The sequence below is a fragment of the Danio rerio genome, chromosome 10 (genome assembly GCF_049306965.1).
Source record: "Danio rerio strain Tuebingen ecotype United States chromosome 10, GRCz12tu, whole genome shotgun sequence".
Lineage (NCBI taxonomy): Eukaryota > Metazoa > Chordata > Actinopteri > Cypriniformes > Danionidae > Danio > Danio rerio.
Window position 1 is genome coordinate 45743851 of NC_133185.1, and position 23415 is coordinate 45767265.

The window sequence follows — 23415 nt, forward strand, 5'->3', positions numbered from 1 at the left end:
ATAAACAAGTATTCCAATGTTGGAAATTTTGCAACACTTTTTTTTTTTAAAGTAAAGCATTTACCACTTTGTGATGTTGTCATTCCTTTTCACAACACTTGTGTTTAGGGATTTTGAAGACACCAAGTGATGAAGTGTTTCATGTGTAATTTTGTCCAAATATTCATGCAAACAGTCTTCACTGGCACCTGTTCCGCCACACATTCTCTATTTGAGACAGGTCAGGACTGCAGGCAGGCCAAACAAGTACCTGTATCCTCTTGCACCACAGCCAGCACATTGTAATGTGTGCAGAAATATGGAAAAGGCAGCCTATTGTTCTCCAAAATCTCGATGTACTTTTAGCATTTATGGTGCCATCGCAGAAGTGCAAGTTACCTTTGCCAAGGGCACTGACACAACCCCATACCATGACAGACCCTGTTTTTGGACTTGTTGCTAGTAACGCACTGCAATTCCTCCAGATTCCTTGAATAATATAATTATTTTATTCACTGTTGTAGGTGAAATATCCAAATGTCTTCCTATTTTTATTTAAGAATTTTTTTTTATATACATTTCCATAGTTTTGTCACACATTTGTTGGCAAGCTGACAATCTTCAGCCCATCTTTGCTCCTAATGTATTAAACCTTTTTTTTGGATGCTGCTTTTGTACCAAATTATAATTACAATCACATGTTGACATCACCGGTTTCAAATCACGTCATTATTTAACCAATTTACCTGATTACTAGCCCTAAATCGATCCTGTCACAACTTTTATTTCGTAATGTTATGCAGGTCTGAAAGACACCAAAAGATGTATATTACAAATCGAAATGAAGTTGGACTGACAAAACATGAAACAGTTTTTGTTCATATTGTCTAATGTCAAAATTTAGCACTTTCTCTTTTTCCTTATGACTATCTCTACCTTCTCTGAGGGCCTACTCACACTATGCCATCCGTACCGTGCCCAGGCCTGTTTCCTTGATCGTTTGAGAAGTGTGAGTGCGCTGAATCGGGCTCACGCACAGTTCACTTGGCCGGCCCTGGCCCAGTTGGAAGATGTGTGCCTGAGCGCGGTTCACTTGGGCTTTGGCGCGGTACGCTTGTGTGTGAGTGCAAAACGCACCAAAGCCCGAAACTGACAGCAAGACGTGACTTTTTAGGGACCTTTTTATGTGGATTTATTAATCATTCTTACTGTTCAGTGAACGCAAACTGCCGTCGTTTATTAAAGTCGCAAACTCCTCACTTCACGACAGCTGCGCGCCTTCAGCAGACCTCCTCATTCCTGCAGCACGAGGGCTTTATGATTGTTTATGAGCTCCAAAAGTGGCGGATCTGTTCGGCGAAATATCTGACTTCGTGTCCCCGCATCCCTAAGGACTGTTTGGTGAAATATTTGACGGCATGTCAATGCATAACAAAGGACTGAAAGGATATAACTAGAGAAATCTCCACTGTGCTGCTGAGTGAGAGAGCGCTTCTTACTGAACAGCCCAGCAGCGATGACGTAAGCGTGCCTAAGCCCGTTTGTGGTGTGAGCGCGGGCCGTCGGGGGAGACGGGAGGGGGGACAAGCATGCTTTGGCCCGGTTTGCGGCAACTGTACCTAGTGTGAGTACGGCCTGATTTGGGGTTGTATTAATGTTAAGTAACCATATGTGTTGATATTATATAAATGAATATATTTCTCTCACAGAAGCACTGCAGGTAAAATTAGACAGCAGTGTTATGTTGTTTGGGCATGTAAAAATACATCCATAAAAACTTATTTTCAAGGGTCAAAGTGTTCGGAAAAAAACAAGTGCTTTTTAGCAAGAAAGTAAACCAAAACTATCTCTGAAGTGTTGTGATCATTTAGACTACATTGTAACAATGCAGTTACAACAATATGGATGTGTTTTAGATTTAAATATCTTGTTTATATCATGTAAGTGTGTTACAGGATGCCCTCACCCTGTTATATATAAAAAAAAATTAATAAGTGGACTTCCCCAAAGGCCATGGAATAGGTCAAACACCACCTGTATGTGATGCAACGCCCTGTAAATTCATTTCTGAGTAATATGGCTGTTCATTATGGGTCACACTTTACAATAACCTTCTTTAGTTAATGTTAATTAATGCATTTACTAACATGAACAAACAATGAACAATACATTTACTACGGTATTTGTTCATGTTAGTTAACGTTAGTTAATGAAACTACAGTACTTCATTGTTAGTTCATGTTAACTCATGGTGCATTAACTAATTTTAACAAGCATGGACTTGGATGTTAATAATGCATTAGTAAATGTTCAACTATGATTAATAAATGTTGTACACGTGTTGGTTATGATTAGTTCATGTTAGTAAATGCATTAACTAATGAACCTTATTGTAAAGTGTTACCTCATAATGATTGTTTTAGGAGGTGGAATAATGCATGTTGCATGACACTGATTAAACATTACCCATGAAAAGTCTTTTGGTGGATTGAAAAACACAAAGCTGTGTTCTGAATCAGGTTTAGATGTAGTTTAGTTTATATTTTTTTAATGGTGGGTTTGTGAAGCACAAACCTAAATGACTGGGGCATTGCTTTGTGAAAGTGAATTGTGGTGACAGTGTATCAAATTTCCTGATATCTGGATGACATTTAAAGTTAAATCATGTCTACATTAACTATAGACCTATGCTTTATTTTACAGTTGATATAGAGGTAATGCATTTTAATTATTGATAAGTCAGAGAATGCATCCTCTTGTCAGCATTACTGATCTTCAGACATGATTTCTTTTTTTTTTTTTTTGGCAATTTATTAAGTGACAAACACAAACTAAGCTTAATCAAAAACAGAAATAATAATAAAAATGACAAGAAAAAAAAACATTTTAAAAGCAAGAGGCAGCTTTTGATAGGCAACTGATGCATACATTTAAGCAGAACAGCATCATAAGGTCTCTGAGGGCTGGTCTTCTTGTCTATTGCTGTTGTCAGCTCTCCTTTTTTTTCACCTGGAGCTCTTTTGTTGGGTTAGACCACTGACCTCATCACATAACAAAACTACTTACATGATCAAAAACTAAACATTTTTTTGATGAGGCAAAAAGCTTTGATAAACAGGGTGAAGTGGCAATGAGGAAAAAGACTTCATTTCAACACATATGTGATTTGAAGACAGCAAGTGTTAATTTGGTTATCAATGAGCATGTGGTTTTGTTAGCAATATTTGTACACCAACAATCCAAACAGTTTTAAACACAGGTTTTATGGTAGAAATAGATATTATAAATATAACTGCAATGGCATATAGAAATATTAAAGAAAAGAGCAAGACATTCATAGCTTCAAATCTAATTGAATTATTCACATATCCTATTTATATTTATAGCAGTACAGAAGTTCCTTAAACATAAAATATACACTTTAAAATGAGCTTCAAACCATATAACAACATCAGTAGAGAAAATTAGCAATATAAATGAAAGATTATCATATTTACCTTTAATAGTGACAGCTTTGTGGGTTATTATAATTGATGTTGTGTAAAAATATTGACCAGAGAGGATGCTGGCTGAAATATTTTAAGTGTTAATATGAGTTTAGCTGTCTTTTTAAACCAGGGGTAAAATAAAGCATAAATCAGAGGATTCAGACCTGAGTTAGAATACACAGCCCATATTAAACTATGTATAGCTGTGGATGACTTTACAGTCAAAGAACAGATACAGTACGGAATATAGCAAAGCAGATAAACTGAGACAATGATTCCTAAAATCAGAGCAGCTTTACTCTCAGATTTCCTTTTCACTGAACCCCTCACTACACATTTACCACCCTTCATCAGAGAGTTTATAACCATCACTTGCTTATGAACAACATAGAAAATCCTCAAATATAAAGTGATGATGAGCATACAAGGGAATATTAAAGACATGAACATATCAACAGCTATCCAACTAAAACTCATATCAAATGAACACTGTCCATAACACACATCTGTTCTGGGTGAAGTGTCAAAATGTCCATTACTAATTACAAGTGTAGAATTATAGACTGTGGAATAAACCCAGCTCAGACAGATACTCATCAGTGTTTTAGAGATGGTTATTTTCTGTGGGTACTGTAGAGGGTGACACACAGCCATGTAACGATCAACAGCAATTAAAATTAAATTACTAAGAGATGCTGAGATAAGAAAAGAAATAAATAATAAATAAAGTCCACAGAAAATGTCCCCAAAGTACCAACACATCTCGATCAGTCTGATGGCCTCTACAGGCATGACAACTCCAAGAAGCAGATCAGCCACAGCCAGAGAGAGAATAATCATGTTGGTTGGAGTGTGAAGCTTCTTGAAGTGAGAGATGGAGATGATCACCAGCAGGTTCAGAAACACAGTCCATGCTGACTGTAATGACACACACAAATATATGATGTTATATCCATGACTGGAGCGTTTCTCCTTTAAACATGATGAGTTGATGTCAGGAAAGCAGTATTGATTTTCCTGATCCTCTGTCTCATAGGCCATGAGTGAGTCTCCTCCTGTTAAGAGTTTGTTCTACTCTCCTTTCTGTCCTTTCATTTATACAGTGTCTGGATCAAACTGACCAACCCATTTGCCACCCACTCTGATGTGAAAAAAAATAAACTAATAATAATCTCTTTATGGTGGATGCAGGTTCAAAAACACAGTCCATGCCCACAGCAATGAAAAAAAAAAATCCCATCCATGGTATAGTATTCAGGTCTGAAGAATTTTTCCTTGATACGATGAGTCAATGGCAGGAAAGCAGTATTAGGTCTCCTGATCCTGAAATATATATTTAATTAAAACTAAATAAAAACTCTATGTATGACCTTGAGAATAACTTTAAAATACTGTAGAGGTTATAAGGCTATGTAATTTATGCTAATGTACGTATTTCTAAATGATATTGAAGTGTAACAAAAGAAGCACCTTACAATGTAAACTGAATCAAACCAAAAACCAAGACCACAGCACCATGATACGAACTGAACCAACAAATTTGTTAACTGTGACAAGCCCAAGCTCAAAGAACAACAAAGATCACGATCTCGGTTCACATCTGCATTTGAAGTATGATTTTCATGTATGTCTGACATGGGCTAAGTTTATAAAGTTGTCTATGGTCATCTATTCAGTGTGCGTTCATGACTTCTGGAAGCATGGCTTTGGACGTCGGGGAAGGATGTGATTTTTCAATGCCATTTTGCTAAAGTTAGCATGTACCCGGATCTCCTACTGTACCTTTAACTGATATAACTGTTTAATAAAACTGATTTGTTTAAATGCACCATAATTATGATTAGACATGCATAAAAATGTGTACTTTTAAATGGGTGTGTACTCGTTTATGTTGAACACTGTATCTAAATAATAAAATAAAATATGAAAATTTTATCTAAAGATGAAGGATTTTTATCTCGTAGTGTATACATATAAATTCTCATCATTGATATTATTATCGCAATAAATACCAGAAACTTTTGTAATATATTTTTAAGTCCCCTTCCCTACAGGAGATTATAAACCCCTTACTGCTAATTGCATACAAGTGTGTTGTAGTTATTCATCTAATCCACTTTACATTTTGGTTCTTCGAATATCACTTACTAGGCCCTTAATAGATTATCTTACTAATTACTAGCGCGTTCATATACATGTTTTTCCTATTGCTGTCTGCACGGACCGTTTTTCTGAACCTGCTGGTGATCAACTCCATCTCTCACTTCATAAAGTTTTACACTCCAACCAACATGATTATTCTCTCTCTGTCTCATGTTGGCTTTATTTTGTCTCATACAAACTGAGACATGGTGGTACTTTGGAAATACTGTCTGTAAGTTGTTTTGTATTTGTTGTTAGACTGCTCCTCTTTGTATCTCTGAGCACTATAGATTTAATTATGATTGTTGATTGTCATGTGACTTTGTGTAACCCTTTATTGAAAACAACAACAACAATAATATATATATATATATATATATATATATATATATATATATATATATATATATATATATATATATATATATATATATATATAACACTTTACAATACGTCTCCATTACTGTTAGTTAATGCATTTACTGACTGATTTTAATAATGCCTTAGAATAGGTTGAATTTTGATTAATAACTGCTGTATAAGTATTGATTATTAGTGCGTGTTAGCAAATACATTAACTACCAATAACTAATGGAAACATTGTAAAATCTGTTTCAAAACCAAGGCTTCAGCCGAGTCCCAGGCTCAAATATAACTATGAGAAGGTAAACTGAAAGAAATGTGCATTGACTGATCTTAGCAGGGGTTTCCAAACTCAGTCCTGGAGGGCCGGTGTTTCAACATATTTTAGTTCCAACCCCAATTAAACACACCTGAATCAGCTAATCAAGCTCTTACTAGACATACTAGAAACTTCCTGGCAGGTGTGTTGAAGCAAGTTGGAGCTATACTGTGCAGGACACCGGCCCTCCAGGACCGAGTTTGGACATCCCTGATATACAGTATTATATATATAAATTACAAACTGAACTCAGGCCTAATCGTGGCCTTTAAGTAAGGTCAACACATGTTGTTATGTGTATTTAAGCTACCATTAGATTTTTATGCTTTAACAGCAAATATGCTACAAGTTAAGATGTGTTTGACTGATATTTTAAACCAACTGTAAAAAAAGGCATTGACAAGTGGATTCAGACTTGAGTTCACAAATAAAGTCTATAATTGAAATGTCATTGTGGTAGAAGAAATTAATGTAGTCCCAGTTATAGATAACATGTAAAATATATGAAATGGAATATAGCAAAGCAAATAAACTGTCACAATTATTCCTAATGCCAAAGCAGCTTTACTCTCAGATTTCCTCTTCACTGAACCCTCTGTTACACATTTACCACCCTTCATCAGAGAGTTCCTTCACTTGTTCATGCACAATATAAAATATTCTCAAATACAATATTAGAATTAGGGTACAAGGCAACCGAAATGAAAAGAACAAGTCACTGAATATCCATGAATAACCTGTTCCTAAAAGCAATTTTCATAACACACATCTGTTGCTGTGATGGTTTTAAAATTTCTTCCACTAATTAAAAACTCAATATTGTAACTTGTACAGAAAAACCAACCCGGACAGATGCTTGTTAAACTCTTAGTGATGGTTATTTTCTTAGGGTACAGTAAAGGGTGTCACAGCTACATAATGATTAACAGCTATTAAAATTCAATTACAAAGAGATGCTGACATGAGAAGTCCCATGATTATCATAAACAGGTCACAGCAAGAGTCTTTAAAATACCAGCATGTCTCTATTAGTTTGATGGCCTCCACAGGCATCACAATGGGTCCAAAGAAGCAGATCATTTACAGCCAAAGAGAGAATAATCATGTTGGTTAAAGTGTGAAGCTTTTTGAAGTGGGAGATGGAGATGATCACCAGCAGGTTCAGAAACACAGTCCATGCTAGTAAATCTTAAACATTTCAACACACTGGTAGACATGCCATAAACAACTCACTGCAAGTTCCATGAGTAGCCCACACTAGTAGACAGCTCATATTAATCCCATAAAGCCTAGCATTGGCTAGCCAGTTCGGTTGTGAGCGCAGGACTGTTGAGAGTTTGCTCAATGGCAATATGCTGGCTAATTTGTTTTGGCCTGGCATGGGCAACATTCAACTTGCCCCCAGGAAGTCCTAACTAGGCCAACACTGGAAGGGCAGAGCTCATTACGAAGTTTTAAAACTGAAGATTGAAAATGGTGCCTCTCCTGATTTGTATGCATGAAGATTTGATACTTGATAAAAGGTTGAAACTGCAAGTGAACTACTTTCAAATAATGTTTTTTTTTTTTCAATGACAGGAACAGATTTAAGGACACAGAGGCAAAAATAAAGTTAATGAGATAACTGCTTTTTTAACGCTATTGACAATTGATAAATTGCTGCTGCAAACAAAGTCAAAGTCAGCTTTATTGTCAATTCAGCCACATGTACAAGACATATAGAGAATCGAAAAATGGTTACTCTCAGATCCAAGGTGCTTAACATTAATATAAAAAAACTATATAAAAAATAGTAGAGTTTAAGAAAAAGAAAATTTACAGTATATACATTGTACACAAAATGTGGTCTAAAAAAATATACATAGGTAATAAAATTGTAAACAATACAGTGACATTAAGGGCATATAGCAAATGAGTGCAAAGTAAACCAGAGTTTTGCAGATAAAGAACAGTATAGTGCAAAAAGACTTGTAAACATGATAATTGTGATAAAGTGACAGTGTCATATTGGGAGGTAGTATGGTGTGTCTGCATAAAGTGACCAGTGCAGATGAGTGTGTGTGTGTGCGTGTGTGTGCGTGTGTGTGTGTGTGTGTGTGTGTGTGTGTGTCAGAGTCCAGAGTCCGAAAGAAAAACAAAACTACAAGTGACTTCAGAGACGGCTATAAAAGGCCTTAGTCCCGTTTTCTAAAAATCAGAACAACTTTTGCTTTACTTGATCTCTTTGACTTTTCTTTTGCAAGTTTTTCCTCTGGTTACAGGCCCCTGTATTGACCTTATTCTTCAATGTGGAAGTGGACTCATTTTTTGATTGTTTTAGAACTTCGGATTCAGTTGGTGAAATGGCTATGAAAAATAAACAGCAGAAAACGGTCAAACTATTTGCTCTACAAACAAGTGTTTGCCTGACTATTCAGACAAAATAGAATAATATAATAAGAAAAAAATAGTTTGCAACATCAAGCAAAATGAATGAAAGTACATGAGACCAGATGTCTCGAGCCAAAAAGATTCTAAATTCTGCGCCCGCTCATATGCGAAGAATAAGGTGAATACTTGAAGTGAAATGGAAAAGTGAACTTCATTTTAGATTTGATAACAAAAAAATTGTACAGTAGTTAAGTGACGGTATACTGTTTTCAAAAATATACACACCCGCGAAGGCAAAACTGTTCATGTTTGTGTCCAACGGTCTACTTCTAACACAACAACAATGGCGACAGTAAAAGAAAAAAAGTTCTGTAAACATCTGCTCTGTAAAACCCAGCTCTTTTGCTTGACTTTTTGTGGAATGAGAAACAAATCAGGGTGGAAGTAAATGCATGCCAAAGAAGGCAGAGTTCCAGAGCACATCCACTGATTGTGAATACCAATGGTAGCCTAAAGGTGTTTTGAGTCAAAATGCAATCCCCTCAAAGTGTGAATTCAAAAGAAATTTGTTTTAGTCAGATTTTGTTTGAAATTGTCATTTCAGTTATTTATTTATTTATTTAATTATATTTGGTTTTGCTTGAAGTATACCAGGGCCTTACAACAACTATTGAGAAACTAGCATTAGAAAAGAAAATGCTGTCCTAACCTTAACCCTATTCCTGTACAAACTGGTACACCTGCTCATAGACCCTTCCACATTAGAAAAGTGGTCCAAAGTGGACAATAGAGACTAATATACACACCAGATGTGAATGGTAATGTATTTTTATGTCTTCTGCCCAAAATACATCTTATTAGGAGATATAAGCCAGTGCCTATATTAACTTTAGGTTAAGAAAGAGACAGAGAGATTATGAAAAGATGCAATTCTACTTATGATGCTTTAATTAATGCAGTCAGATTGTAATGTTTGTAAGTTATGTGTATACTAGCACAAAGGATGAATTTTATTTTTTCTGAAGAAGAGGACCCCCGTCTTGAAAATAGCAATGTTTTATACACAGTAAAACATCAAAAAAGCAAATAGAACAGAAATGTGTCTTGAATTTAGAAACGTTGAGTCTCCCTCAATCTTCCATGCTTTCCTCTTTTACATCATGTTTACACACACAAGTCCAATGAGAAGCCAATAGTTATGAAACCCCAGTAAATCTATATTATTATCTAAAACATTGGATGAAGTGATTTTTTTTTTCTCCTTAAACAGATGATGCCAATGTATTTCCTTTGAATCTGCTGTGTTAGCAATTATAGTCTTCTCTGCTTGATGGATTGCAATGCCTGCAACGGAAACAAACACCACTGCAGTGCAATCGTAACAGCTTGACAGAACATGTTGGTCATTTAAGTCAGCTTTATCATTTAACCAAAAAAAAAAAAAAAAAAACTTACCTACCTACTACACTAATGCTTTCCTCTATGGGCCTAGTAGTTTGACAATAATTGTACGGACCTCTCATAAAGATGTCCAAAGGTCAATTTTTACATGATGAGAATGACAAGAATCTCATTAAAATACAGTAATGAATCAGCTGAGAATTGGTTTCAATCCAGTAAACTCTGAGGACTAATCATTATCTTTTTGGTTTGTTATTGAGTAGAAGTGTTGTTAACACCTGTGCTAAATACAGTCATGACCATTCATTAAAGGTGTGAACAGAAACACAGGTACAGTAAACACACACTCTCAGTGAGAGGTAAGGATAGAGAGAATACCCTGATGATCATTACTCAGAGGTCAGTTGCATAATGTTTTGTTTTGATGCATTTTAGAATTAGAATTACATCTACTCGATGAAAAGGTTTGACAAATAACCTAATAACTATATAAAAAATAACTAATATATAATTTACAACAGAATACAATATGAATGTTTTTTTTTTTACTAAAATTCACATTTTATTTAATGATACTCAATCTCTGCACAATGCTAATCTCTCACATCATTAATAGGAGTTAAGAATTCATTACACCCCTCACTAAACCTTCCATTACACATTTACCATTCTTCATCAAAGTTTAACTTACACTTGCTGGTGTACAACACAGAAAAATGACAGAAAAACCTCAAATATAAAGTTATCATCACAGCACAAGGAAACAGCAAAGTATGGTACACATTGGTGACTATCCATGCAAAACGTATCATTAGAGAACACTGTCCATAACACACATCTGTTCTATATGTAGTGTCAAAATGTCAATTGCTGTTTGAAGGGACAGTGACATAATCTGATAAGCAAAACTAGCAGATACAGATAGTCATGGAAGCTTTAATAGTGGTTATTTCTGTGGAGGTGGCAACATTGCTTAGTGGTTAGCATTGTTGCCTCACAGCAAAAAGGTCACTAATTTGAACCTCGGCTGGGCCAGGGGGCACTTTTTTGTTGAGTTAGCATGTTTCCCCCGTGTTCATGTTGGTTTTCTCCAGGTTTTCCGATTTCCCCCACAGTCCAAATACATGCTGTATAGGTGATTTTGATACACCAATTTAGTTGTAGTGAATAAGTGTATGTGAATGACTGAGTGTATGGGTTCATTCTACTGTGGTGACCCCTGATAAATCAAGTGCTGAAGTGCAATCATCTCATTCAGCGTTTAATTAACAATCAATTCCACCCTGAAATGATGAATGAAATTGCTGATTCTACACATTTGGTAAAAGCTTTACAAATCATTTTGAATGTTTTAACCAAGGATAATAGGAGATAAGTAGTGCATGGTGTTGGGTATTTTTAAGTAAAACTAAAATTAGTGTGTTGTTCATGTGTTTTGCAATAGAGGAGGTATTAAAAGTTGCTATTTTACAATGACAAAATAGTTGATCAAAAGTATTTCACTGGTTATCTGCTGCAAGCTAAAACCTTATTATTTTAAAATGAGTCAATGAGTTATATAACATTGCTTATATAGGCCCTTCCCTTTCGTTATTGGGTTTGCACAATAAACGTAGTTTCAATGGACTTAAATTCAATAAAAAATAAACATTCAATCATAATAACAGATTAGGAGTATAAATACTGTATACATCTATGTTTGTTCCTCCCTGAACCAAAGTCAGTGTACCAGGAGTAGTTAAACAATTGCAAATATTGATTTCCAGGTAGAGACAAAAAAGCAATCCAGTAATAGGCACTGGTCAGGCAGCAAATCAAAAACCAGGCAAAATAGTCCATAGTTAATACAGACAAGGTACTTGGTTAACTTAGCTTACAATGACAGTACTGTGGGTGAGCATGATTGAGTCCAGAGTCATGGCGGACCCAATTCCCCACAGCAAAGGTGTCAAATGCAGTTCCTAAAGGGCCGCAACTCTGCATAGTTTACTTCCAAACCTGCTTTAACAGACTTACCTCTAGACTTCAAACAAACCTGAAGAACCAGAGGTGTTTAATGAGGGCTAAAGCTACACTGTGTAGAGCTGCGGCCCTCAAGGAACTGGATTTGACACTTGTAGTTTACAGAATCAACTCTTGAAGAAGCGGCTTCCAGGTGCTCATGAACATTAAAACAGAAGGCTTGCAGATTAGATCTGGGAAGGTACAAGGGCCAGGCTTGTGAAGCAGCAGCAAACTGTAATGGTGGTCATAACAATGGTCATAATAATCTGGGACATAAATTCATGATAAACTGTGAAATAATGGATGACCAGGGCCATGGGACATTAAAGCAATGGTAGACTGTGAAGTAATGGAGGACCTAGGACATGGTGGAGCAGTAAACCAGGGGTGTGTCTGTAGCATCATAGACAATTTTGCTCACTGGCCTCTGTCCCTCATAACCTCCTAACCATCTCGATTTCTACTAACTGGCTTTATTGATCTGACTCCTCTCCACCAATGAGCTGTTGTGTAGTGTGAAGCCGGATGCAGATGAGCAATAAAAAAATAAATAACACAAAGAAAAAAAGGCAACACTGTAGAACAATGGTCCAACCCTGTAATGCAGGCAGAGCTGTAGGTTTTTCTGACATACCCCTCAATAGAGCTTCCTGGTGAAGGCAAACGAGGCCACATGCTCAGTTCCACTGATTAGTAAAGTTGATGGAAGCTGTGTTTGCCAAAGCATTTCTGAAACAGGCTGGTGTGACCCAGAAAAAAAATTACCCAAGAGCAATTTATTTACATGTGTGGTAAAAACAGGCTAGGTTGAACAATAGCATCCACAGGTCATGGCGAAAGGTCAGATTATAGCAAAATAGTCAGACTAATTGTAAGGGCCAGATGGAATCTGCTGATATTTTTTGTCATTTTTTTGTCATTTCTGCTCAGAATTTTGTTTAAAATATGTGGATTTATGCAGAATAATTTTGGGAGTATCATAAATAAAACCTTAATATATGAAATAAAAAGTAATACCTTTTTAACTTTAATGTTTGCAATGCAAATCCAATTAGATCCACTTTTTTTGATAAACAAAGCAAGTCTCTCATATAATATATCCACTAAAAGACTATATTGTGCATAAATCATATACATATTTTCATATTAATAAATAATATTACAAAAATACATTTAAAAACTAAAAGTTTACAATTTAAGTTTACACATATTCACACAAGTAAATAAAAAGAATTTGTGTGGGCCTACAATATGTACATGTTTGTGAGTTATTGGTACCCAATGTAAAAGACATTTGGAAATGGAGTCCAGAAGAAACCACAAGTATTAAATTCCTTACAAATACAAGTTTGATTAGTTTCAACTTGGCCCTTTTCAAAATGTAAATCAAATAATGAATGAATAAACATATGTTTTAGATAAATATATAAAGAAAGAAAGAAAGAAAGAAAGAAAGAAAGAAAGAAAGAAAGAAAGAAAGAAAAAAGAAAGAAAGAAAGAAAAAGAAAGCCCTATTCATGAATTATCTTTAAAAATATCTAAGAGTGAGGAAGCTGGCTCTAATATTTTAAGAGTTAAGACGCATTTAACTGATATTTTAAACCAGCGATAAAATAAAGCATAGATCAGAGGATTTAGACAGGAGTTAATGTACAAAGACCAAATCAGAATTTTCATCGTGGAAGATATTACTGTGGTCCCTATAACAGACAATATATAGTAGGGAATATAGCAAAGTAGATAAACTGTCACAACAATTCCTAATGTGAGAGCAGCTTTGCGCTCAGATTTCCGCTTCACTGAACCCTCCACTGCACATTTACCACCCTTTATAATAGCATTGATAACTTTTACTTGCTGATAAGCAACATAAAATATTCTCAAATACAAAGTTATAATCAGAGTACAGGGTACTAGGAAGGAAAGGAAGAGGTCAGTAAAAGTCCATGAAAAACTTACAATCAAAGTGCATTGTCCATGGCACATGTTTGTTTTTTGCAAAATGTCAAAATGTCTGCTACTAACTAGAAAAGCAATATTGTTAGTCAAGCAGACAAACCAGCAGACAAAGATGCTAATTAAAGTTCTAGTCATTGTTATTTTCTGTGGGTACAATAAAGGGTGACAAATAGCCACATAACGATCAACAGCAATTAAAATTAAATTACTAAGAGATGCTGAGAGGAGAAGTCCCATGATAATCATATACAGGTCACACAAAATGTCTCCAAAATACCAACATGTCTCAATCAACTTGACGGCATCAACAGGCATCACTATAAGTCCAAGAAGCAGATCATTTACTGCCAGAGAGAGAATAATCATGTTGGTTGGAGTGTGAAGCTTCTTGAAGTGAGAGATGGAGATGATCACCAGCAGGTTCAGAAACACAGTCCATGCTGACAGCAATGAAAAGAACACATACATGATATTGTATTCATGTTTGGAGCGATTTTCCTTCACACACGATGAGTTGATGTCAGGAAAGCAGTATTGAGTCTCCTGATCCTCTGTCTCGTAGGCCATGAGTGAGTCTCCTCCTGTTAGGAGTTTGTTCTGCTCTCCTTTCTGTCCTTTCATTTATACAGTGTCTGGATCAGACTGACCAACCCATCTACCGCCCACTCTGATGATGCATAATAAATCATTTTCATTTTCATAATAAATTTAAAAATGGTAGACAAATTCCAGAGAAAATAAGCCAGAAATGAAAACAATGGACTGAAAATTAGCTTTGATGTGATGAGAGGTTGCGTTAATCGAATATTTTCCGTCTGATTTTTTCAGCTGTGACGGAAAAATTTGAAGGTGATTCATCATTTTAACGGATTATGCTGAGGGTGATCTATTGTAATTTGTAGCTGTAATTGCCACTCCTGTCCAGCTGATGGCGATTGCCCTTGTTTTGTCTCCTCTTTGTCACCGCTGCGCTGCGTACAGTTGCAAAAATCTCACCGCAGCTGAGTGTGAGAGTTTTCTTTAAACGGCCAAATAGTTACGAAATTAATAATAAAGGTGAAAAAAAGAGGAAGTGATGCAGTGGACGATGAAGAACAAACAGACAAAAATCCTTAGTCAACGATAACTGTTGTTACGGGCCAACCAAGCGGCAACAAGGAGGTCAGGTACTTTGGAGTGCGTTGTGAGCTGAGCACTACTGAACGCAGAGGGGTGAACCCGCTCCCCTGGTTCTGAAGGAGCTTGCTGCAGTATGTTTTCCCGATGAAACGAGTGATTGCAAGACCGGGAAATCCCACATTCAGAAAATCCACCAAACTTCTGATCACTGCCTGAGGAGAAATGTTTCTTAACTACAAAACTTGCTTTCCTAGGCAGCTTCGGTGGTTGGGCTGGAGGTTAGCCTCCAACTCAGCAGCCAGATCAACTAAATGGGTTATATGTGCTCAGACATGATAAAATGTTCTAGAATGCCATCTCAGTCTCAAACTTGAACATCATCAAAAATCTATGGATTGATTTAAAAAGGGACGTTCATGCTTGGCACTTATCAAACCTGACTGAACAGGAGAAATTTTGCAAGGAAGAATGACCCAAAATACCTTCAGCTAGAATTCAGGGACTTATCTTGACTATAAGAACTGCCTACAGGCTGTTGTTTCAACAAAAAAAGGTGACTCTACAAAAAGATTGATGTCATTATTCTGTTGGGGAGCCCAAGTTTTTGCACCTGTCTGTTTTTGTTATGACTTGATTTGCATTGCATTTGTTGATTAAATAAATGTTTCAGAACTGAAATGTTGTTTTTTTCCTAGTGTATAAAATATATCCAAATGGATTTGAAAGGCCAACAGGCTATGGCTTGCAATTATGAACATTATCTGGGGTGCCTAAACTTTTGCATGCACACACTCACAAAATCTCTCTCTCTCTCTCTCTCTCTCTCTCTCTCATCCATCGCCGAGTCTTTCTTTACTTTGAGCATATAGTGCAAGCATTATTTCAGGCCTTGCCTTTCCATGTTTTTGATCCTTGTTTGTCTCATTTAGGTTGTTTTGCCACCTACTGAAATCAGCAAATGGATTTAAACAATAATTAAATGCACCAAAGAAAGTGCATGTATTCTATCAGTGCTGCACAATTTGCTTTTATTTTTTTACTGGACACTCATAGCTTGTTAATCAGCATGAATTAGTGTCTATGTTTTTTGAACATTTTATAAAGTCAACCTATAAAGTCAATGTGCTGTAATTTATGGTAACACTTTATTTTGATGGTCCATTTGAGTATTAATAGACTGTCTGCTTAATACTGCCATCAACAGACGAATGATTTTAATATTTCTGTCAACAAGAACAAGTCAACTTACATTAACTCTAAGCAAACAGTCTACTAAAAATCTTCTGAGAATCAGTTGGCATGTAAATGCAATGCAACCTAAATTCAACAAACGTAAAATCAAAATAAACTGTGATCTAATTTATTATTTATTCTGAATAAATTATAATTTATTCCACTTAAAGCAATGCACATGTACAGAGATGCAGGGCCTGCTTTGGATGATCTTGGTATTTTTTGCATAATTGCAAATCCTGATCCTTTGCAGAATGATTTTATTCATTAAGAATCTAATTATGCTTAATGTTAAATTTACTTAAATGTGTTAAATTTATTTAAATGGAATAAACAATGTATATTCATTTTAAACTGTTTGAGGCCTATGTTGCAGTAAAGACTGAAAGATCAGAGTTAGCCATAAATGTAAACCCACAAAGAATCTCTCATTAGAAAAGTGATCAAAAGTGTACATATGCTTGAGCACCAGGTGTAAATGAGGAAACAGGGTTTAGTCATGGTTAGTGCTTGTTTATTTATTCATTATCCTATTCAATTACGTAACAACATATTTAGTAACTTTAATTAAAAGACAAAATACCCAAAATGCCTTACATGTTGTGCCTCAATTTCTGATGCACTGCTAAACAATAATATAACAGTTATACAAATACATGGCCAGTGTTTTCACATCCAGGATCCTCAATTACTTAAAACTCCTTTCCTTTAGATAATAAATAAATAAATAATAATAAATAATTAGCCTGTGAAAATATCCAAGAGCGAGGATGCTGGCTGCAATATTTTTAAAGTTAAGATGTGTTTAACTGATGTTTTAAACCAGCGGTAAAATAAGGCATAAATAAGAGGATTCAGACCAGAGTTAACATACAAAGTCCACAACAAATATGTTATTGTTTTAGAATAAACCCCTGTTAAAGAAATTAAATAATATGGAATATAGCAAAGCAGATAGACAGTCACAACAATCCCTAATGTGAGAGCAGCTTTATGCTCAGATTTCCTCTTGACTGAACCTTCCTTTACACATTTACCACCCTTCATCAGAGAGTTTATAACCTTCACTTGCTTGATAGCAACACAAAATATCCTCAAATATACTGTGATCATCACAACACAAGGCAACAGAAAAGAGTAGATCTCATCAATAATGACATAAGTAAAACTAAAATGTAAGATGCACTCTCCATAACACACACGTTTTCTGCTTGATGTGTCCAAATATGTGTTGTTGACTACAAAAACAGTGCAGTATGTTAAGGAAAATGACCAGCAAAGGCAGATACTTACAAAAACATTAGTCATGGTTATTTTCTGTGGGTACAGTAGAGAATGACATACAGCCACATAACGATCAACAGCAATTAAAACTAAATTACTAAGAGAAGCTGAGCTAAGCAGTGCCATAACAATCAAAAACAGTCCACAAAATAGTTCTCCAAAGTACCAACAGGTGTCAACCAGTCTGAAGGCCTCTATAGGCATGGCAAGTCCAATAAGCAGATCATTTACAGCCAGAGAGAGAATAATCATGTTGGTTGGAGTGTGAAGCTTCTTGAAGTGAGAGATGGAGATGATCACCAGCAGGTTCAGAAACACAGTCCATGCTGACAGCAATGACACAAACAAATATATTATATATCCATGACTTGAGCGTCTTTCCTTAACACACGATGAGTTGATGTTAGGAAAGCAGTATTGAGTCTCCTGATCCTCTGTCTCATAGGCCATGAGTGAATCTCCTCCTGTTAGGAGTTTGTTCTGCTCTCCTTTCTGTCCATTCATTTATAGTGTCTGGATCAGACTGACCAGCCCATCTACCGCCCACTCTGATGATGTATAATAGCAAAATTAATTCAAGTTTGTTGTCTTAAACGGTTAGGGGCCTGTACAGTATTACAATATCTTCAAATTATCTCTATTATAATTTTGTGCTATATGTTTCGTTTCTTCAATTAGGCAATTTAGTTAATCACTGAATCTTGGGAGAGCCTGGCCTCTTGGTGCTATGCTCTGAAAGGAAGTACTCATGTAATCAGATGAGGGTGCCTTCACTTTCAAGTTTGTTTACTCTGAGGTTTGCCCACTTACATTGTATTCTCATGTTGAGAAGAGCTTTAATATTTGGTGTGAGATGTGCTCTGCTTTCTTCAGTGTTTGTGGGTGAGGCCACCAAGTATATGAAGAGGTGCACAGCTTTATAATAAAACTAATCTGCAGTGTGATCAGAAGCAGAAAAGCAAGGCCTGATAAATATGAAGCTTCCAGCATTGGACCTTCACTATAGCAGTAACAAATTGCCATCAATTGTTATGAGGGTTATGAATGTTCATTGTGGCTTAATCCAATTCCAGTAATGTGTATGAAGGAGACAAATGTGCTCTATTTTCAGGATTACACATACTCAAAAACCTGGGGCCAGCAATCATGTATACACTGTTTAGCACATTACTATGTGATGACAATAAAAAAGCTTAATAAGAAGCATTATAATTTTTTACCATATATGAGGAAAGCACATTTGAAAACTGCAAAGGGTATACTTATATTTGTATATTTTCCTAATTACAAAAAAACAATATGTTATTGAAAAAATTGTAAAACAGACATAGTGCTGTATCTTTCTGTGTCTTCTGTCAACATGTGTAAAAAAATAAAAACAATTATAAATAATAAAAAGCTGAATATTGGAAAATATTTGCATCACAGACTTAAGACATACTTGCATAAAGCCTGACACTTTTAAATAATCCAACTCTTCCTGAAAACAAATGTTCTGGTTTAGTAATTCAAAAAAACAAAAATAAAAATCACGATGTAAAAACTTCACCTAAGCATTAATATGTATACATTAATAAGGAAGGTTGCACACATCAGAATATCTCAAACAGCAAATATTAAGAAACACGGATTTCTTATTTTGTTGCATGTTTGTCACTCTTTGAGGTTTCAGAGCATCAAACAAATTTACATATTAGCCAAAAATGACACAACATGCAGTTGTTAAATGAAGGTGTTTAATTTTTAAGGGAACACAAAACACAAAACTACATAGAACTGTGTGAAAGAGTGTTTGCCCCTACGTATAATAACTTGTTGGTTCACCCTTAGCAGCAACAACTAACCTCTAGCTTTTTGCAATGATTTGATATGATTCTGGTACAGCATTGTAAATAAATTATGGCCGACTCATCTTTGCAGAATTATTGTAATTCAGCCACACTGGAGGGTTTGAGAACACAAACTGCCTTTTTAAGGTCATGCCACAGGATCTTAATTGAATTCAAATCAGGAGTTTGACTAGGCCACTCCAAAGTCTTCATTTTTTCTGCCGTTCAGAAGTAGATTTGCTGATGTGCTTTAGATCATTGTGCTGCTGTAGAACCTAAGTTTGCTTTAGCTTGAGGTCCCTAGCACATGGTTGGACATTCACCTTCAGGATATTTTGGTACACAGCCAAATTCATGGTTCCATTAACTCACCAACACTCACCATAACAGAGGTAAGTGAGGTCTGCAGTTCTAGTTATGTTGTGGAGTCTTTTGTGACCTCTTGAATGAGTTGACTTTGCGCTTTTGGAATAATTTTGTTGGCTGGTCACTCATGGAAAGGGTTTCCACTGTTTTATGTTTTTTTCCATTTGTAGATAATGGCTCTCACTGTGGTACACTGCAGTTCCAATGTTTTAGAAATGGCTTTATAACCTTTTCCATACTGGCAGATCCAAATCATTTTCTCTCATTCGTTTGGATCTTGGCTTGATGACTAGCATTTGATGTTCATTTGGTCTAATTCACTTTATGATGCAGGTTCTTTTTAAATGATTTCTTGAATGTGAACTGGTATGGCAGTGATCAGGCCTCGGTGTTCTTAAAACAATGTAACTCAGGTTGGATTAACAAAAGTGTTTTAACAGAATGGGAAACACTTTGAAACAGGGCTATATAGTTTATGATTTTGTGTGCCCTTAATAATAAAAGCCTTCATTAAAAAACTGCATGTTGTGTTTGTGTTTTCATGGACTAATATTTAATTTAGCTTGATCTGAAACAATAAAGTGTAATATGCATGCAAAAAATGAATAAAAAAATGAAATCAGTGAGGGGGCAAACACATATGTTTATGTGTATTTATATGGAGTAGATTTGCTCCTTTTTGTTTACAGTTTGTAAAATGGGTAATTTGATGATGATGTTCCTTTGTATACAAGAGGCGATTTGCATGACATTTTTAACCAAAACCAGGAACTATAGATTTTGTGTTGGGGAATGAAAATGCAAAAATCTGAAAACCGGTTACAAAGTAATTGTTTTTTTTTTTAAACACAGCCACATAAATGACGCATGTGCATGCATGGACCATGTTTAACTGTTTCTCTGCCATCTGATTTTTTTTTTTTTGTTTTTTTTGTCAGCCACTGCCAGCCTTTTTGATTATTTTCATCTAAATTGGACTGACCTCAGAATATTTTCAGTTACGAATGTATGACCATATTATATAACAAAATAAAGAACCATCTCTCTGCTTTCACACACATGAAAACAGTTATTTGTAACTCCCTGCAAGCTAAGATTAAATAATGATTTGTTAGAATGAGATTTAAGACTTCATTATGGGAGAAAATTTATTTATCTGTAAAAATGTCCAAGAGTGAGGATGCTGGCTGCAATATTTTTAAAGTTAAGATGTGTTTGACAGATATTTTAAACCAGCGATAAAATAAAGCATAGATAAGAGGATTCAGACCACAATTAACATACAAAGTCCACAACAGATATGTCATTGTGGCAGAACAGACCCCAGTTACAGACAATATATAGTATGGAATAAAGCAAAGCAGATAGACAGTCACAACAATCCCTAATGTGAAAGCAGCTTTATTCTCAGATTTCCTCTTTACTAAACCTTCCTTCACACATTTACCACCCTTCATCAGAGAGTTTATAACCTTCACTTGCTGTTGAGCAACATAAAATATTCTCAAATATAAAATCAGAATCAGGGTACAAGGCAACAAGAAGGAAACGAAAAGGTCAGTAAATGCCCATGAAGAACTTATTATTACCAAATTGCATTTTCCATAACACATGTCTGTTCTTTCTGAACTTTGAAAATATTTGCCAGTTAAAAGAAAACCAAGGTTGTAGATTAAGGCAAAAAGCCAGCACACGCAGATACTTATTAAAGCTTTTGATCTAGTAAATTTGTGCGGGTAGATTAAAGGGTGACACACAGCCAGGTAACGGTCAACAGAAATTAAAACTATATTACTAAAGGAAGTTGAGCCAAACAGTCCCACAATAATCATAAATATATCACAGAATTTCTCTCCAAAATACCAACACGTCTCAATCAGTTTGATGGCTTCCACAGGCATCACAGTAAGTCCAGTAAACAGATCAGCCATCGCCAGAGAGAGAATAATCATGTTGGTTGGAGTGTGAAGCTTCTTGAAGTGAGAGATGGAGATGATCACCAGCAGGTTCAGAAACACAGTCCATGCTGACAGCAATGAAAAAAACACATACATGATGATATATTCCTGAATGGAGCGTTGTTCCTTGACACATGATGAGTTGATGTCAGGAAAGCAGTATTGAGTCTCCTGATCCTCTGTCTCGTAGGCCATGAGTGAGTCTTCTCCTGTTAGGAGTTTGTTCTGCTCTTCTTTCTGTCCTTTCATTTATACAGTATCTGGATCAGACTGACCGACCCATCCACCACCCACTATGATGCTGCATAATGAATAATGAATAACAATTGTCTTAATAATTTTGATCTTAGTAGGCAGAATGATTTGCACATAAGCCAAAAATGAAGACATGAGAAAAACATATTGTTTTAAAATAATGCTGTATCCAAACATTAATGTACAGACATTGAAACCATAATTTTAAAATTCAACCTGGAATGGAAAATCATTGACATAGTTAAATAGATGTTTTTAGTTGTATTAAACTGAAATATTTCAAATAATATTCAAATTATTTTTATAATAATTGTGCTATATAATTGAAATGGTATGTTTTTGAGTGAACATTATTCATAAAAATGACTTTAAAAATGATTATGGCTTGGTAACATTTTGTTTAGTCTGTAAAAAACTTGGCCTGTTATTGCCAACGTAGCTAGAGTTAAAGGTGTCACACCGGATGCGCCGTGATGGTGCGCACATGACAGTTGAAAGTATCGCACAGCAGACACAAACTTTCGCATGCTATTTAAAATAAAACTAATCAGATGTCGCTCTGTGGCGCAGCAGAAATACGAACAGTGTCCTGAGTCGTGGCTGGGCGCTGCTATGTGTACACTGATAGAAACCTATGTCTAGAATTCTAAAATGCATGGTGCTGCGTGTTGCTATATGCTTATCGGCACTTCTGGTGTGAGACCATCTTTCAGTCAAATGTGCTTACAAGCATATAGTTTTTGAAGGTTTTGACAGTTCGTAAGCACATTATACTAAACAATGTGAAAAATTTAACACAATCTAAACAAAGATTTTATATATCTTTATTAAGGGTGTCACGATCCTCCAAATCCTCGATTCGGCTACATTTTCGATTCTAAAGTCACAATTCGATTTTCGATTATGAATAATTAATTAATTAACAACGAATTAATTATTTGTAGCCTACCGTTTAAACTACCTGAATTGCATGGTCTTTGTTTTACCCATTAACAAATCATACAGTAAATGAATAAAGGCAAGATACACACATAATTACCACCTGTCAATCACTTTTTTCTGCGGGACTCGTGAATAGGCAGTGATCTGTGTCGTTATAATGGTGTCAGTAAAAAAAGGTGCACAACCAACAGGAACCAGCCAACAGTATCTGAGGTGTTCGCTGAAATGACTAAGTACTTGTGTGAAAGTAAAAGATGGAAGCAGTCTACTGACCCGCTGACTGCCTTGACCCGCTGTCTCGAGCGCATGACAATGTGTGTGCGTCTGTGTATGTGTGTGAATGAGTGTGTGTGGTCACATGATGTGCGTTTTCAGCGGTAGTGAGGAAGGAGGGCTGCTTAGAA

General features: G+C 35.7%; 1 protein-coding gene across 6 annotated transcripts in view; it reads right to left on the reverse strand.

Moving 5' to 3' along the window:
• Window positions 1–892: 892 nt before the first annotated feature.
• LOC137487290 (trace amine-associated receptor 13c-like) overlaps window positions 893–23415 on the reverse strand; it is a 111775-nt gene continuing 89252 nt past the window's right edge. Inside the window, exon 5 of one of the 6 annotated variants that reach the window (XR_012386550.1) lies at window positions 893–4385. Coding sequence is in view for 1 of the 6 variants with exons in the window: in XM_073915183.1 (XP_073771284.1) it covers window positions 21005–22063 (1059 nt within the window). In the remaining 5 variants the exon portion in view is untranslated. Of the gene's footprint in view, window positions 4791–19963; window positions 22116–23415 lie in introns of those variants that run through there. The other 5 variants (XR_012386551.1, XR_012386552.1, XR_012386553.1 and 2 more) reach the window with 5 other exon arrangements.